General features: G+C 32.0%; 1 protein-coding gene across 6 annotated transcripts in view; it reads left to right on the top strand.

Moving 5' to 3' along the window:
• Dgkb (diacylglycerol kinase beta) overlaps positions 1 to 2996 on the top strand; it is a 618799-nt gene extending 615803 nt beyond the window's left edge. For all 6 annotated transcript variants that reach the window (XM_071607991.1, XM_027932698.3, XM_027932697.3 and 3 more), the window contains one exon: positions 2889 to 2996. In XM_071607991.1, the coding sequence (XP_071464092.1) occupies positions 2889 to 2996 (108 nt within the window). The remainder of the gene's footprint in view (positions 1 to 2888) is intronic.
• Positions 2997 to 15210: the final 12214 nt, after the last annotated feature.

Genomic DNA, 15210 nt, shown 5'->3' with positions numbered 1-15210 from the left:
ATTTTTAGATATGGACAAAATTAGTTTGAAATAGAAAGACAAATAGAAAAACCATGGGCAGCAGAAATTCCTTTCTTCTGCTGCTGTTGGTTTCAAACTAGTAGATGCTCAGGAGACAGGAAGAGTTTTGATAGAGGATCATTCCATTGACGACAACATTTACCTTGCAGTTTTACGGCAATGTTCTAACTTCTGCAGTCATTCCAGGTTTATCTCTAATGGGTTCATTTTTGCTTCTGCCCAAATATACAAAGACATGTAATTTTCCAATGAGAGGATATGTGCAGAGAACCTGGACACATTATAGATATTTTGTGAATGCTGGTTTTCTCCATGTTACCTCCCCTCACCAAGAGGGAAATAACCAGTTGTTTTTCATTTCCATGGACAGATAAAAATGATATGGAATTAATTCTTTACAGAAATAAAGTTAGATTTTAAAAAGAGTTGTATATTTTGACCAAAAGTTAAACAAAGAAGTTAAACAGAGAAGTTAAACAAAGAAGAAATCAGATTATAAATAATTATAAAAATAGAATTGGCTGTTAAACTCTTTCAAAACAGAAAAATAGAAGTGAATTATTAGTAACAAGGATACAGAGTCATAGTCTGTAAAGAGATTTGAATGAGATACTGTTATTTCAAAGGAATAAGAACATGATTTCTTCTGAAGAAGGATATTCAATATAAAGATACTCATGATCCAACAAAATTCAAATACCTAAAAGAAACCACACAAGAACAAACAAAAATCTCATAGGCAATAATTTGTGACATCTTGGCTATACTTTGTCATAAATTGATGCTCATTTTATATGTGACTATAAAAATAAATTTCTTCCAAAGACTTAATAACAATTGAATAAAATTATCTCATTTTCTGAAATGTCTTTATACTATACCTTTTAAAGGAGTTAGTCTAGCAATTGTGAATCAGAAATATGTCTTCTAATTTTACCTGCTGTTTCATTTGACTTTAAGGTTATCATGTAAGTAATAGGTAATAACCACTTCCCCAGGTACTCATTTAAAAATAACATTTTTTTTGCATGTATAAATTGACTCATTTTCATTTCCAGCACAGAAAAATACAGTGCCTTTGCTTAGCCTCCTATTTCAGTGTGGATAATAATATTAAATGTGCTTCCTCAAGTTCTCAGTCCTACTAGACTATAATTTCTTGGGAGCAAAAATTGTGTATGGTCTATTTATTCTAAGTTCCTGGTAAAATGTCCAAAGAATAATAGAGGCTGAATAAATTTTATAAAACGAATAAATGATGATTGATACTATATTAGATCTTGTCTAAAGCTAGAATTCAGAGGAGTTTAAAAATCAATGGCTTAATATTCAGTGTAATCTAAAACAATTATTAAGAGATAAAATTTGGTAGAGACCATTTTAAATCTATACAGACAGGTACATTTTTGGCATCTCATCTGTGTGGCTATCATCTGCCCACTTCTTAAGATAACAAAAATATAATAAAGTAAGATATCCAGAGATTTGGGGCCAGCTTAGCCTAGTGACCTTTTACAAGTGCAATTTATTTTTACAGTGAAAAGAAGAACACTGAACCCTTCTAGTATAACCTGATTCCAACAGACTTAAATAAAGTTGTTCATTCTTTCAAGGTTTCTCACTTACTCCTGTCTTTCTAGGCTGTGAAGTGAATTTCCATTTGCCAAAAGCCTAGTACTGATTTTAATGATCCTGTTCATGTGACAAACTTTTTTCTTTTTGTTTCATTGCTATTAATGAATGACAAGTGAAGGATATTCATTTTAACTTGAAAATGTCAGGTATGCACTTTAAGAGATATATTTTTTGCAGGTTTTAATGAGGTGGTGTTTCTTTTTGAAAGAAATACTCATCTCTGATAGGGATACCGTGCAGGTGACAACTGATATTTAATAAGCGATGGTTCTTGTATTAGTCACAGTAAGCTAAAGAAAATGTCTCAGATTGCTTTTGAAAAACTCTTAGCGTCACTAGCCCAAAGGCAAGATGTGACCTTTTTATTACATAATGAGAATCATTTATTATCTTACAATGTATCTTAAAGTCACAGACAAAATGCCACTTTGATAATTGCTTTCAATTAGCTTTGAGCATAGCATATATTCATAAAATGTCTTCTCTAATTTAGAGTTGAATTAGAGAAAATTGCAGACATAATCTACTTTAAGGTTGTCTCATTTAAGGTGATTCGTAGTTTTATATTAAAGAAATCAAAACGAGTAGCTTTAGAACAGTCTCTCTAAGTGTTTTAAGCAGGCTTTTCAATATTTGATTCTTTTCTATTACCAATTAATTAACAAATTAGAAAGCTAGTTCATCATTTCTGACCTTTTTTGCATGTTAACTTTTGACTTTCATTCTTAATGATTGTTTGGGAATTAAACCTTGCAGTTCATGTTGAAAGAAAGAAACAATATGATTAGCAAGATAAATAAGGCTCTCCAACTAAGCACATGTTAATGTGGGGCCATCACTGGGACTCTGGATACAGTAATGGTGCATCTTTTCCTGCTTTCAATAAATAATACATAACTAATGGTCAAGAAATTATAGTCAGTTATCATATAGCCTAAATAAAGAGTTTGGGGGTTTTACAGTACTACTAGCTAGGTTAGAGATAACATCATATTTAAATGTGACTTCAGCTAAATTTTATTTTTTGTTAGTATATTTAGCATTGGAATATTATTTAAATGCATATCCTTGTTTCCTTTAAAAGTATGTTAGAAATTTAAAAAAAAACTGAAAGGAAATTTTACTCTTGTGGTGTTTCAGTAACAAATGAAATACTTAGCAGGGATTCTGTGAAATCAGTATTGTATTTGGAGATTACTCCTTCTCTCTCTCTCTCTCTTTTTTTTTTCTAGATAAAAATCACACACAAGAACCAAGCCCCAATGCTGATGGGCCCTCCTCCAAAAACCGGGTTATTCTGCTCCCTCGTCAAAAGAACAAGAAACCGAAGCAAGGAATAATCTTCTATGATTTTGTTCTTAGAAATTTAATTAGAATAATTGGGCCATGGAACATTTATGCTGGAAATCTTCAAACCATTTCAAGTCTTCTGTTCATGCAAAATCATGGAATTGGTTTAATAGATTGTGTTTCTGAGCTAATGTAAAATTCAGCTATTAGAAAATTTATTGTCTCAGTTTTTATAGGCACCTTTGCATGAAGAAAGCAGAAGTTTACATGAAGTGGTACTGCATATTTTTGTTGCATGCATTCCCAAAGAGTTTTATGTCTCCCACTGACTCTTACTCAATTTCCATTTATTAATCTGTGAGAAAAACCTGTGAAACGTGAAAAGGAAATACCATGGGAAACACAAGTCTCAGTGTGATTCTAATTATTAATAAGCATTAATCAGTAATGCTGCAATGATCATAGTTGCAGATTGCTATACTTTTCCCTCTTAGTGTATCAAATGATCTTTGATGACTTAAGGAGACACTTTTAACTCAAAGGTTCTATTCAATAGTTGTCTATGATACTAAATAGTTTTTCTTCAACATCTTAACTCTTCTGAGTGGAAATAAATATCAGGTATAAGATTTTCTTGTGCTAAAAAATAGAAAATGTTTTTTTTTTTATTTTGTTCATTGGTTTTTAATTCCAAAAAATGAATTAAAATATGTTTCTTGGCAGTGAAGTGTGGTAATATGGCAAGCTTTATCCCTTTCTGCATGAGAATATAGAAGAAAATTTATAATCACACCAGAAACCAAATAGATGTTTTAAAATATGTGCTTAATTAATGTGTTTCTCACCAAATTTTCAGAAAAAGATGCTTCAGAGAAATGGGTTAATGCATAATTATGTGGAACAAATTTATGGTTCTTATGATTAATTTTTGAGAGGTAACATATGGGAAGAGAGTGAGTTACCCATTTATTATTATCAAAATTCTCACCTTTCATAGACAATAGGTCATACAGCACAAAGCTTGAGCCAATTTATTGGTTATTTGGTCCTTTATAAATATAGATGTCTTTAATTTTTAATGGATCAGTTAAGTGCACTTGAAGAAAGTAAATGATTATATCAGTTCCCTTCTAGTATAAATTGGTATCTGTAATAATATTGAGCTCATTGAATCAAATCATGCATGCAATTAGCCCCCTCCCATTCACGTATTCCAGTCCCATCTCTATGACATTTCAAATGTTTATTTGGAAATATTAAATGGCCTAGATCACTATTTAAGGTGTTCATGGCATGGTTGGGTTCTTTGATTATTTAAAGAAATCATGGAATTACTACTTTTCTTAGTGTTTCTTTAAGCTTGTGATATAAAATGAAATGCTTCTGAGCAGTCTTGGTATTGTTCATTCATATTGACTTGCATCTCATCATTGCATGTTTTATGTTTTCAAACATGCCATAAGGAAAACAAGTGCTTGAAATGCATGATTTATTAGTTTTCCTCTCCACTCTGCATTAAAGTGCCAATGATTTATCAGTTCTATTTTTCTATTGATTCATTCATCTTTGAATAACAAATAGCATTTAGTGATTCTGTTGAACACAATCCTGTGCATGGATTTATGGATTTCAAGTGAAATTGCTATAATTTTAGTTCTTTGGTTTGAAAACTCAACTGAATGCTGTTATATCAAATAGCTACTCTCAAGCAATGTGGTATAATGGAAGATTATGTATAAAACATACTCTTTTAGTGTTTCAGGAACATTGGATGGTAAATATCAATCAACAATAAGTTTAATTGCTTTAAAAATAAAAGCTTTGAATAAAATTAAGACATAATTTAGCATTCCCAGGAAAATTATGATTACAATTGCAAATTTAGTATAGCAATCACTTACTGTAGTATAATAATAATAACAATAATAATAATAAAAGTTATTTGACAGAACAGTAATCTAGACCAAAAGAAATCTCAAAACAGTAACAAATGCATTACTGACATAATGTTACATAACACACACAATGATTTTGTGTATCTATGGTTACAGGTAGTAAATATTTTCACATGAATTGACAAAATTTTCTACAATGGGCACTCAGGCTTTGTGTCAAAAACATGTTTGAAGCCACAAATTATTTTATGTTCAGTACAACATACAATTATTTCTTGGCTACCTTTTAGAGTAGTATATCGTTTGAAGGCGGCAACAGTTTGTGAATCCCTCTGAACAATCTGTGCACTGCAAAGCTGTTAGAGAGACAGTGAGATGAGGCAAATTAAACAACCTGCCTACATGATTTCAATAATTGAAAGAATGAGATGCAGTTTTGCTTCGGTGTAGTTACATACCTACAATTAGTGCTAATAGTAGTTACTCACCTGTTCAGTTCAGTCAGTTGGATTCATTGGTACCATTAAGAAATGTTGAAATATGAATCTAATTTGACTTTTCCCAATTCATTTTCAAAAGATACTGCTGTTCTTGCCCTTCAAGTATGCTACTCCTGGGGTTTGGAAAGTAGTTTTTAAAAATCTACTTTGATGGTTTTGAAATCAGAGAAGATATTCTTTCTTTTATATGACAGCTTCATGTGAAGAATATATATTTTAAGTAAAATTCTAAATGGAAAGTTCTATGACATGTTAAAATACTGAATAATGAATGTTAGCTTTACAAAATGGAAACTTTTCTTCAGTGTGTGTGGGTGAGCATTTGAGTTGTGAGTCAACCTCTTTTAAGTATAGTAGACATAACGATTAACAGTTTTAAGTGAATAAAGCTCTTACATGAAAATTAACGCTGGACCCAAGTATGGGAACCAAAGAAAAAGGGAGAAAAAAGATGCACACTGCTAAACACTGCCATACTCAGTACTGAACAGTAAGTACTAAATGCTAAGTTGGTAAATGGGGAGAATCCAGAATAAACCAAGATAGACGCACTTTTAAGAAATAGGAATGGATATTTCTATATAACACCCAGAAAACTTAAAGGTTATAAGTTTGTTTTCCCACTTTCATGTGCATTTAATGTGAAAAGTGCCCATCAGTTTTTTGTAGTGGAAGGAGATAGCTTATAGAAACTGAAAAAGAAATGACATTGTAAAGAAGTTTTTAATTTAAAAAGGTCATATGATCATAGCTAAAAAAAAAATTAAATGAAAAAAAAAAAGAAAAGAAACCATAGGTTTAGTCATTTCATTTCCTTGGACAGCCAATGCAGGCAGAAATGTACATCCAGTGAGGACCAATGAATCATATACATGTTTCTACATTATGTTCTGTTTTCCTTTTCGAAGAGGATGGAGAGCAATTACAATTTTCAGGGAAGAATCTGTTTTGAATGTCAGACTGTATGCTACTTGAGTGGGACAAGATTTTTAGATGCTTTCATTCCTTTTTGTGCTAGTGTTAGTTTGTCTTGCATTGGTTATAAAAAGGAAAATGGACATTTCATGGCACATATACCACCAAAAAATATTAAAAGCATTATTTATATTCTACATTAAAAGATCAAACCCTTGTAAGATACATCAAGGCTGTAAAATTTAAGAAAATAAATTAAAGAAAATCTGCAAAAGAGCTTCATTTTGTGAAAGACAGAAATCACCACTTAAAACTCCCAATTAAATTGTATTGTATTTAAATAAAATTTGAATAAACCCACATTTTAAAGTTTCTATACATTCTTATTGTGTTTAAAATATCGGATTCAGTTAATTACAGTATCTTAATTATTTTCTCAGAAAGTGTTATATAAGATATCCTGCTTTTTGAAATAAAAGTGTTAACCACTTACTTAAGTGTCATTCCTTACTGCCATTTGAGCCAAATGTTCTCTGTAAATGAGCTACTCCAGCAGTTCAGTAGTCAGCCTACTCCTGTGAGCATCCACTGGGAGTGCTGGAATAGCCACCCTGGCTTTCCTCACGAAGAAAGGAGGCTGTGTATTTTGGGATTGAATTCTGTGTCTTTAAGAACCAACCCTTTCAACTTTGTGGTGCTTTGTGCCCTGAGTTGCTGCTGTGAATATTATTATGGCAATTTCATCGATCGAAGAAAAGCTAGCAAGCCAGGAGGATGGAATTATGTGGCCTTGAGTTGAATTTTTGGGATAAAACTGATTTCTAATTTAATTCTGTGTAGCAGACTTAAGCAGATATCTCTTGGGCATTGACTAAGTAAAAGATAGTTTGCAAAGGATCTGAAGCAATTAAAAATTCAAAGGACACAATCTCTTTTCTAAGGGTCTATATATCTGTTAGACAAGTTAAGTATATTAAAGACTGGATTGTGTGAGTAAATAAGGTAAATGTGGCACATGTTCAGTGGAGAAAATGGTGATTTGGTAAAGCAATTTAAAAAGACATCTAAAGAAAAATGGATCTGCGAATGTTTTTTTGAAAATCTAGAACTTTACACAAGGAAAGTATCATTAAGGGAATTCAGAATAAGAGAACATGAGTGAGAGTGTGGGTCACAGAAATCAAGCCCTGCATGTGCTGTTGCCTCGTTTCATAAAAATACTGAGAAAATTATGAATGGAGCATTAGAACAGTGCTTCCTCTTAAAGTCATTGGTGAGAGAAAGGGCAGGAGAAGAATGGAGAAAAAGAAGAAGAGACAGGAAGCAAGTAAATGAGGGTTAGAAGAAGAAAGAACAAAGCCAAACCCCAAATTAGGGCTAGAGACAAGAATTAATTTAGCGTCCCAGAAGAGAGGAAAATAAATAAATAATTCCTAGAAAGCCTTATTTTTTAAAATCTCAAATCAGTATCTGGCCATTCTACATTTCCAAAGACTTGTGATGAGATAATATTTTTCAAATTTACATAATTTTATAAGCTCTCTGAAGCTTATGAAAGCTAAAATAATAGACAATACAGATTGTAAAATGTTGATGCTAAGTGTATGAAAGTTAAGAACATATGTAAATGACACAAACTAAACATTTATAATAGAAAAAGTCTTTCTGATGACTGAAAACTGGTGGCAAAATCACTAACAAGCCCAAATAGCTCTCTCTCATTTATTCCATTTTTTCATTGCAAACCCTCATTACATGAAATAAGTTGGTTTGAGGGAAAAATTTCTCATTAAAAATATATTCATGGGGACTGGGATTGTGCTCAGCGGTAGAGCACTCCCCTAGCACGGGCGCAACCGGGTTCGATTCTCAGCACCATATAAAAATAAAGGCATTGTGTTGTGTCCATCTAAAAAAAAAATTCTCTCTCTCTCTCATATATATATAATCACTAACCTGGCGGGCTGGAGCACCAGTGGCTCTGGAGGCAGAGACAAGAGTATAGCGATTTCAAAGCCAGTATCAGCAAGCTGCCAAAGTACATAGCAACTCAGCAAGACTCTGTCTCAAACAAAATATTTTTATATATATATATATATATATATATATATATATATATATATATACACACATATATATATTCATGATAATGATAATTCTCATATTATTAGGGACTTTACTAATATCTATCAATTCCCAAAAGCCCATTTCAAAGGCACTGTTTGGGGCACTCGTTTCTCTTTCATCTAGCCATAGGACTAAGGAGATGTCTCCTTCCCGCAATACCACCCACTCAGGGCCATCAGGCTTTGGGAAGAACAAAAGCTGAGCAGTGTCTATAGCCTATCACACCTGCACGACTCTCACATGCTCGCTCATACCTACACTTCTTACTCCTGATCCAACACCAGCAGGGGAGGCAGCAGATCTCACCTGCCAGCCAGCGCAATCACAGAAATTCCATCTCAAAGGCTATGGTGAAAACTGCAGATTCCATGCACTGAATGGACTTTGGGCTGTGAGAAAGCAGAGGACAGTTTAAAAAAGTGGTTGTGGGTATGTGGGGCTAATGTAAGGCCAATGTGACATAAGTGAACACAAGCCAATGAGCCATAGAAAGGAGGCTGCAGGGGATAGAGGAGGCAAATGGAGCAGTAGAGAATTAGGGTTGCCCCTTTCTGTGCATCCTACATTGCACTGTCCCTATGAACTACCCCTCCATTAAGATGAATGAAAACCCACCAGAACCTCACAGGTATTAACATTTTTGTCAATAAAAGTAGAGGCTCTGTTCCAGGCTGATTATATATATAAATGAACTCATTTAAATTCTACCATCCCCATTTCACACATTAGAAAATGGAGGAACAGAGATATTCTTTAAAATGTCTATAACAGGGTTAGGAATGAGGCTCTGGGATATTACAACCAATGGTCTTCTCATAATCACCCTACTACACTGCCTCTCCTAGACTGCAGGATTGGGTTTGATCTAGTTAAATAAAATATAATAAGGAACTATATTTATGATTTAACTTATAATAGAGAAAATGTTAAATAGAAATCTCATCTCATAGAAATAGAAGGAAAAATATTAACCAAGACCATGAGCAATATACTTGATATTATTGAAACTTGAAGTTACCTAGTGAGTATAAATTAAGTAGGGAAATTGTTGGAACAGTTTGGTGGTGTCCCTTACATCAAATATAGCTCAGGGGCAAGTGATGTTCATCTACTAACAACCTTACCAAGTGAAAGATCACACCAGTTATTACAAAAACTCCACAGGTGATTTGAAAATCATTAGACTAATTTAATCAATTAATAGTACTAAAATGTGTGTGAATTGAGGAACAAATAGATAAGTAGGCAAGTAGATAACTTCCCCAGAGAATTAAAGGGAATTTTAAAACACATCTGATCTGTTGATTTATTTGTATTTTAGAGATATTGAATATTTCAAATTTTAACCCTGGCATATTGGCTTCTCTTTCTCCACCTATAAGTTAAGTTAAATAGTGTTCTTGACATCATGCCTTCTCCAACTCTCTTTTCTAATTCTTTGTATTCAATTCATTACATATACTGGATAAATATTACCATAACCATAGTTTTACCTATATACCTAGAATTATCAAATCTGTATCTTGAGTCCAACTTATATTTTACTGCCTATTCCCACATCTATATTTGAATATGACACATGTATATTAAACTAAAAATACCCACAGTAAAACCAACTTCAACTACTGGCATTAATCTCTTCCACTTCCTGTATGTCTGACTTTCTTAGAGGTGAATTTCACTGGCATACACTTAATGACTGAAGTCAGAATCTCAGGAAAACCCTGAACCACTCCTTCTAGATTGCCATGACTATCAGTCTTATCAACACTACTACCTTAATATTTTTCAAGAACATTTCCTCCTTACCAACCCCTTGTCATTTCCAGCTACTCATTATATCACTGCCTTTCAAGGTAGGGTAAGTAACAATGTGACCTAGGTAAGGGGAAGTATCTTCTTGGATTTAAGATAAAATCTAAGATTTGGGAAAAAAAATAATTTTGTCTAAAATTTGGAAAAAAATAAATTTCATGAAAAAACTAACACAAAAATCCATATCTGTGTTCCAGATAGACAAAGTAGAGAAATTAAAATAAAACTCACATCCTTAAGTGATCAAAACTTTGGCATATGCTTTGGGAAAAACACTGACACACACCCTAATCTTTACCAGCAGCATAGATCTCATTTCAAAGTTTCAGACTTGAGTCCAACTATCCACATGTATCCCTCTTCAAAGGTTCACAGGTGTCCCCAGTTCAACATGCTGGAAACTTGACTCATCCACATTCCTCATAGCTACTGTTCACCTGTCCATATTTGCTTTTCCACTTAATGAGAACATGACCATCTCTTTCCTACCTAGTCACCAGGTCTTTTCTATTTCACTTATTTGACACACTTTCATTCACCTTCTACTTCTCCCCCACCATTATTGTCTATTTTTTGTTCCTTATATTTTATTTGAATTTTTAAAATAACTGCCTGACTGATGTACCTGCTATCAGTATTTTCTTCTTTCAATTGATCTTGCCACATGATACAAGATTTTTTTCTAAAAAGAAAGATCATTCCATTTATATATTAAAAACCCTTAATAGCTCTTCATCCTACTTAAAAATCTAAATTATTAACCCAGTAACCAAGGCCCTAAATGATATTTAAGGTCCTTAAATATATTCAATTATACAATTTTATCTCCTAATACTCTACCCTAACACTCTAAAACAAATAATGATGCTTTATTTTCTAGTAGACAAGGTAATTAATAATAGATCCAATTTAAAAAATGATGGCATTAGACAAAAACATTCTATTTCTTATTCACTCCTGAACTACATGATACCATGCTGTCAAATTGAGTTTATAACCTCTGAGGTCACTATAGAAATGGATAAGGGTGTGCATAAACACCAGTCACTCCAGAACTTACCTTTAAGGGAGTGTGAAAAGTGTGTCAAATATATATATATATATATATATATATATATATATATATATATACACACACACACACACACATTCATATATATATATATATATATATATATATATATATATATACATTCATATATATATATATATATATATACACAATCATATATATATATATACATTCATATATATATATATATATAAAGTGTTGGTGAAGATGACATTCTAACCACCATAATAATCTTACTTTTTTTTTCAGTCATGCAAATACAATGCCCCTTTTTCAAGTCAATTTAACCCATATTTAACCATGTGGACAGATGCAATTGGAGGGTTAATTATCTTGGAAGTAAAATATGATTGAGAAAAGAAAGATAATAAATTATTTTGAGTCATAATATTAAATGATTAGTAACACACATTTTGGTCTTTTTTTTTTTTTTTAGGTGGTTAGAAAGCAAAAAAGCACCAGGCCAAAAATAAAAGGAATAGGACAGTACTAAACCAAATTAGCCATTTGACTTCTGGAGAGTTACCTCAGAATAATAATGTTCTGTTTCTTCATTCATAAATTAGAAAAACTAACATTTTTCTCCACTTTCTATTAGAACTAACGTATACATGCTAAATGCTTATAACAATATCTGTTACAAATATTGTAGCATACTATCTCTCAAAAAATGGAGATATTATACACAGTGTTCTCACAATTGCTGTTGCTATCATTATTATTATGTAGTGTGATAGGGCAAACAACATCCTGCCCTTTACCCAAAAAAGTAAGGAATCTGTTTCAAGCAGTCTTCAACAAAACTTCTCATATATTGTATGACAATCATTTGATGGCAAAGTTCCAATTGTAAAGTTAAAATTTTGAAACAGAAAATATGCATGTCTCAAAATCTTTTATGGCTTCTTTTATACTATATGAAGTTACTTAGAGTTCGTGAATATTCTATGTTCAGTCAACTTCCTTCCTCTCCAGCCTTATCTCTTACTATTCCTTCCTCTGGTTTTGGTTCTTCAGTCAAATAGGCTTTCTTCCAATCCCTAAAATACATATCCCTCCATTTAGGGCTGTTTTCACCTTGAAAACGAGGGAATAAAGAATGTTCTAGGCAGAGCAAACTGTACGTTCTGATACCTAAAACATTACTTTCCAGTAAAAAAAAACTTTCCATGGGCTGCTTGTTGTTAAACTGTTGGAGGTTCTGACATTGCAACTGCAGCTATTAGAACCACAATGCCACCATCATAAAGAAACTTAGGAATCCAAATTTACACTGCTATTACTCAACAGATGCTACTGGGAACCCGCATTCTCATCTTTTTGTATGTTCTTTCATAAATGAAAGCCATAAACCAGGAGGAGGAGTTGGGGAGAGTCTGATGACTTTTGGTGTGTCCAACCCTCTTTTGAATGACACTTGTTAAAAGTTATCTAGAATTGTAGTTTGTGAGTTTCCAGCCTGGGGGTACAAAATAGGACATGTTTTGCAGAATTCATACTGTATGCTCTTGAGGTTTGATGTAGCTCAACTTCATGGCAGTGATCACTGCTGCAAACTTGAATCTTTGTGTATTTTTAAAATTAATATCTTTCTCACAGGAATATAATCTTTATTAATATAGTGGAAATTGTCTCATTTTATTTGAAAATTAACATAAAACTTGACTTCAATGAATAGGTAACAAACATTTGGTAAGTGGAAGAATAATGACATGATTAGTGATAAGCTATCACAGTTATTTGACAAAAATAATTACTAATATACCATTAATATATTCTGAAAAATGACTACATACTGAATAAAGTAAATTATCAGTTTTTTGTATAAATGTCAGTAGCTTAGAAGTTCTTATATGATAATGTGTTTTTATACTCCTGCATTAGAATAATCTATTTGGAGTGAGGAAAGGACAAGAATAATAGGAATGCACATTAACAGTATCTTTTCAACACCAGAGTCCTGAGTCAAGGTAGGTGTGTAGCAGTGAAGAATGAGCTTAACTATCACATCAGAAGGTTCTGGATTTGGATAATAGCTGACCTAGCAGACTCTTCCAGCACAATTCAGAGGTCAGCTCTCTAGGAATTCCCAGACGTGGCCTTCATATTCCTTTACTCTCTTTTATCCTTGCCATCTTAGGAAATGCATGGATTTTAATATCTCCTTTTTAGTAAAGAATTTATTAATGCATTCAAAGCTTGTCTCACTGCATCTAGTCATTAAACAAATTGTGACTTATATTGGAAATGGTAAAAAATGGATAATACAGGAGTTTACAGCACTCAGCATCATATAAAGAGCTGCAGATGGGCTAAATAATATTTTCAAAATATTTATGCTTATTTGTAACTTTTTCTATGCTCTCTAGTAACCACATGCTGTGAGCTCTATTTGTACATCCTTGAAGAATTAGTTGGGTTTTGGCTTGTAATATTTTAAATTACCTTAACATATGCAGTTCTAAATATCTGGCATTTCTTTTAAAGTTGTTATATCATAGATATGTTTTTTTCATGTTCTCAATATGTGTATTTTTTACCTTTTAGAGATTTTTTTAAAGAAAGACACAAGTTTTGTCTAAATGCTCATTTATTCACACACATATACATGCCACCTCACACACAAATTGGCAAAGTAAATTTAATTGAAGAATGGAAGAGACTTTGGTCATATACAACCTATGTTAATTTTAAGGCATTGCAATTCATATTAATGATAAAAATTTTAAAGGATTATTAAAAATGCTCATTTGGTTATTACTTTATATCTCTTTTGTCTCTTTAATAAGAAAACAATTAGGCAAAAATAGTCCATTATGTAGTTGTTCACATAACCAAAAATTCAATGGTAACCCTTTGGTAAAAATATTTTGTGGCTTAGCAAATGCATAAATGAAGGTTTCTAAATGATCCATTGATTTCAAATAACTTTTATTTGCTGCCAAATAAATAAAACACCCAAACACCTTGGGTTAATATTTCGGACAATAAAATTTGTAAACTCAAGAATAAACTCTGAGCTTTTTTGATCTTAAGTTAGAGTTTAGCTACTCTCCTAGTTCATAAATATTCCTAAACTAGACATCCTGTCAATTTAAGAGAAGGGAAAATAGACATTTGAAGATAGGAAACAATAGCATCAAATCAGTACTCCATTATAGACCTTAATCTTCCATTGATATTTTAAATTGTTTTGTTCTGAATTGACAAATAATTGTTGTGTATACTTATGAGATGCAATATGTTGTTATGATACATACATACATTGCATATTGATTAAATAAGGCTAATTAGCACATTCATCACCTGACATATTTAACATTTCTGTGTGGTGAAAACATTTAAAATCTACTTTCTTAGCAATTTTGAAATATTGAAATTTTCAAATATATTTCTACTAATTATAGTCATTGTGCTATGTTGTAGATCACCAGGACTTATTCTGAAACTTTGTACCTTTTGATTAATATCTCCATTAGTTTCTAGTTACACTATATTTTGAAGAGCATTATAGCATCTACTTTTGTAAGTATTATTAAGTTACTGGAAATTTTATTTCAGATCTAGTTTGAAATTTCACTTTTTCAAATTTAAAAAAGATTGCCTTAAATATATTATCTCATTTTTAACTTAAATTACTTACTTATTCTTTTTCTAAGCCTTAGTAATAGGTATTTTTAAAAGCTGCATACTATTCTCTCTCTGTGGTATCTTCAGCTAAACAAAGTTATTTATTTCCTATTATATTTTAAATTTGTGTCACAACTCTAATTTGTACACTTAAGAATCAGAAAATATTCAGACCTGACAAAAGCTCTCATTAAACTTTTTTTTTTAGTTACATGCAAATAAATGTTAGGTCTTTGGCCACTTTCCTACAGTGGACTAATGGTAAAGCTAAGAATAGAACAACTACATATTCCAGAACTACCTCCAGAAA

The sequence above is a fragment of the Marmota flaviventris genome, chromosome 1 (genome assembly GCF_047511675.1).
Source record: "Marmota flaviventris isolate mMarFla1 chromosome 1, mMarFla1.hap1, whole genome shotgun sequence".
Taxonomy (NCBI): domain Eukaryota; kingdom Metazoa; phylum Chordata; class Mammalia; order Rodentia; family Sciuridae; genus Marmota; species Marmota flaviventris.
This window is presented reverse-complemented; position numbering and strand designations above follow the sequence as displayed.